This window comes from Diaphorina citri, unplaced genomic scaffold (assembly GCF_000475195.1).
Source record: "Diaphorina citri unplaced genomic scaffold, Diaci psyllid genome assembly version 1.1 scaffold14333, whole genome shotgun sequence".
In the NCBI taxonomy this organism is placed as follows: domain Eukaryota; kingdom Metazoa; phylum Arthropoda; class Insecta; order Hemiptera; family Psyllidae; genus Diaphorina; species Diaphorina citri.
Window position 1 is genome coordinate 1 of NW_007391698.1, and position 1,253 is coordinate 1,253.

Sequence of the window (1,253 nt, forward strand, 5' to 3'; positions counted from 1 at the left end):
ACATTTCAATGTTCGTTCTCGGAACGGCTGGCTTTCTCCTATCCTGTCTTCCGATTTCGGGACGATTCTCTCCGATTTTGGGATGATAAGACCTTATCAGTTACAGTTCTCTCTATCAAATCTCTTTAAAAAAATCTTATTTACACTAAGGTAAATTACATTATAACCAAGTAATTGACCTTAAATCTAAGCAAAATAATACTTTACTCACCTTATAACTAAGTAGGATAATAGGAACGTGATACCCACGGTAGAGTTGCCACAGTTACCCGGGTTCCCCATTTCTGGGACGGGAGCGTCGCAGTCTTCTTCGTTGATGATGCCGTCTAGGACTCCGTCCCAACTCCCATTTCTGGGACGGGAGCGTCGCAGTCTTCTTCGTTAATGATGCCGTCTAGGACTCCGTCCCAACCGGCTGACGTGGACATCTGGGGAGACGAAAACAGTTAAGAGAGTTGTATTAGTCGTCATGTTGGGTTTTGGTTGAAAAATCGAGCGACAGAAAGCAGCACCTTACGGGCTCAACTGGAAACAACAGCCCGATAGGGGGCAGCAGTTTGTAATATCGATATTTTCCTCGTTGTCAAGATAAACATTGCCGCTTTTTTTTATTATTATTATAATCAAATTAAAAAATGCTGTAAGATTCAGATCAAGTTTTAAGTTTAAGCCTTTCAAGTTAAGATTTCATGATTAAAAAGTCAATTTAAGTTGAAGATCGAATATACAAGCCATTCTTTTCATTTACTTCCAAGTCAAGAACAAGTAACAAGACACGTCAGAACAATCAAATCAAAAGTGAAACTGAAGTTGATAATACGAAGACCTATAACAAATAGGTAGGTTTTATCATTTAAATAAGCACATATATATTGTTAAGATTTTTTGGATCCCCACCACAGTCAGCCTTTTCAATCCCCGCCACAATGCAAAAAGAAATTTTCCTCTGACGCAAAAAATCTACCGAAAATTGTAAAATTGGGCCTCACAATCATTTCCTACGCATGTATACTAACATTAACCCTCAGGATTGTTTATTAAAGGAGCGAAAATGTTCAATACAAACTTTGAAACTTACTTGAAAGAGCAAAATGAAGGACTGAAAGAAGGTCTTGAAGTTGTACACGTCGTCAATCCCTGACTTCTCCTTGACGTTCATGAAGAACGACATCCCGAATATGGCGAAGATAAACATGACCAGAAACAGGAGGAGACAAATGTTGAACAGCGCCGGCAGAGACATGGCTAGCGCG

At 39.5% G+C, this 1,253-nt stretch overlaps 1 protein-coding gene across 1 annotated transcript; it reads right to left on the reverse strand.

Moving 5' to 3' along the window:
* Positions 1–326: 326 nt before the first annotated feature.
* Positions 327–1,243, reverse strand: LOC108254159 (sodium channel protein para-like). The gene is made up of 2 exons (XM_017449148.1): positions 1,079–1,243; positions 327–428 (listed from the first exon to the last, which is right to left on the reverse strand). Exons 1-2 carry the CDS (start codon positions 1,241–1,243, stop codon positions 327–329), a joined length of 267 nt encoding a protein of 88 aa, XP_017304637.1.
* Positions 1,244–1,253: the final 10 nt, after the last annotated feature.

Coding starts and splice junctions, on each gene's coding strand:
- LOC108254159 (XM_017449148.1), bottom strand. CDS start 1,243: ATGTCTCTGCCGGCGCTGTTCAACATTTGTCTCCTCCTGTTTCTGGTC. Junction 429..1,078: donor CCTTCATTTTGCTCTTTCAA/GTAAGTTTCAAA, acceptor TCGTCTCCCCAG/ATGTCCACGTCAGCCGGTTG.